The sequence below is a fragment of the Phaethon lepturus genome, unplaced genomic scaffold, assembly GCF_000687285.1.
Source record: "Phaethon lepturus isolate BGI_N335 unplaced genomic scaffold, ASM68728v1 scaffold23324, whole genome shotgun sequence".
Taxonomy (NCBI): Eukaryota; Metazoa; Chordata; class Aves; order Phaethontiformes; family Phaethontidae; genus Phaethon; species Phaethon lepturus.
Window position 1 is genome coordinate 1 of NW_010535787.1, and position 1,064 is coordinate 1,064.

At 62.9% G+C, this 1,064-nt stretch overlaps 1 protein-coding gene across 1 annotated transcript; it reads right to left on the reverse strand.

Annotated features, from left to right (window-relative positions):
• Positions 1-593: 593 nt before the first annotated feature.
• On the reverse strand, positions 594-1,060 carry LOC104619927 (potassium voltage-gated channel subfamily C member 4-like; the record flags this gene model as incomplete). The annotated part of the gene is made up of 1 exon (XM_010285980.1): positions 594-1,060. A coding segment is annotated over one exon (467 nt), but the record flags the coding sequence as incomplete, so codon positions are not given.
• Positions 1,061-1,064: the final 4 nt, after the last annotated feature.

Here is a 1,064-nt window from a genome sequence, read left to right on the forward strand (position 1 = left end):
CAGACGCACGGGGTGTCCTTTGGGGCTGCTGCTGCTGTAGAAGAGGAGCACGAGCTCCTTGGGGGACAACCAGGAGGATCCCATTGGGTTCAGGACCTGAACTGGGTGCCAGCAGGCACCATCCCTGTCCCCCCACTCCACACCTGGGCCATTAAACGTGGGTTTTGGCGTGGGCACGCACAGAACGCGGCGAGAGGAACCCAAGCAACCCAGCCTGTCCTGGAGCATCCTGAAACTCTGCCAGGACTCAGCCCTGCCAAGGACTCTCCCTGACCATCCCTCATCTCCGTGTGCCCAGGAGGTGCCCATGCAGCACCCGAGGGTGAGAAGGGGGCAGGGAGTGGGTTAGCCCCCAGTTTCAGCCCAGCTCCTCCAGATGCGATGCTTTGGGAGGGGATGGGGAGATGATGGAGGAGACTTCCCATAGGGATGGGAGATGGCCAACGTGCCCCGTGGTGGGAGGGGGGGTGGCTATGGGGGGCCCCCGTGACTCGCTAGGAGAGTCCATCTCACCCCACGGGGATGGGGAGATGAAGACACAACCCCAGCACAGCCTCATCCCACCTCCCCACTGGCACGTTTCGGGAGCTTACCCTTGCCGCCTTGGATGAGTAGGGATCTTCAAAGAGTGCCCACATCCTGGGCTGCCAGTTCCGACAGCAGCCACCCCCTCCGGCAGCCCCCGCGGCGGCCTGTCATCCATGCCCAGGCGTTGAAGGGCCATCTCCCTACCCCCTTCCTCTTCAGGCTCCTCTCCACCAGCCCCTCCACCAGGCTCCGGACTCTCAAAGATGTCCAGGGCCTCTTCGGCATCACGATGCTGGCGGTAGGTCATCCAGCAGCAAGGCTCCACGTCCGTCTCATCGATGCCCCAGTAGGTCAGCTCCTCCTCGAAGAGGGGTCCGCAGATGTCCGCGGGGCAGTGCAGCTTGCCGGTACGGTAGTAGTTGAGCACGTAGGAGAAGATCCCGGGGTGACGGTCGAAGAAGAACTCATTGCTTTTACCATCAAAGTCAAAGTTGCTCTGGGCTTCGGGGTCGGCCAGCCAGGCCAGGCGGGTGCCC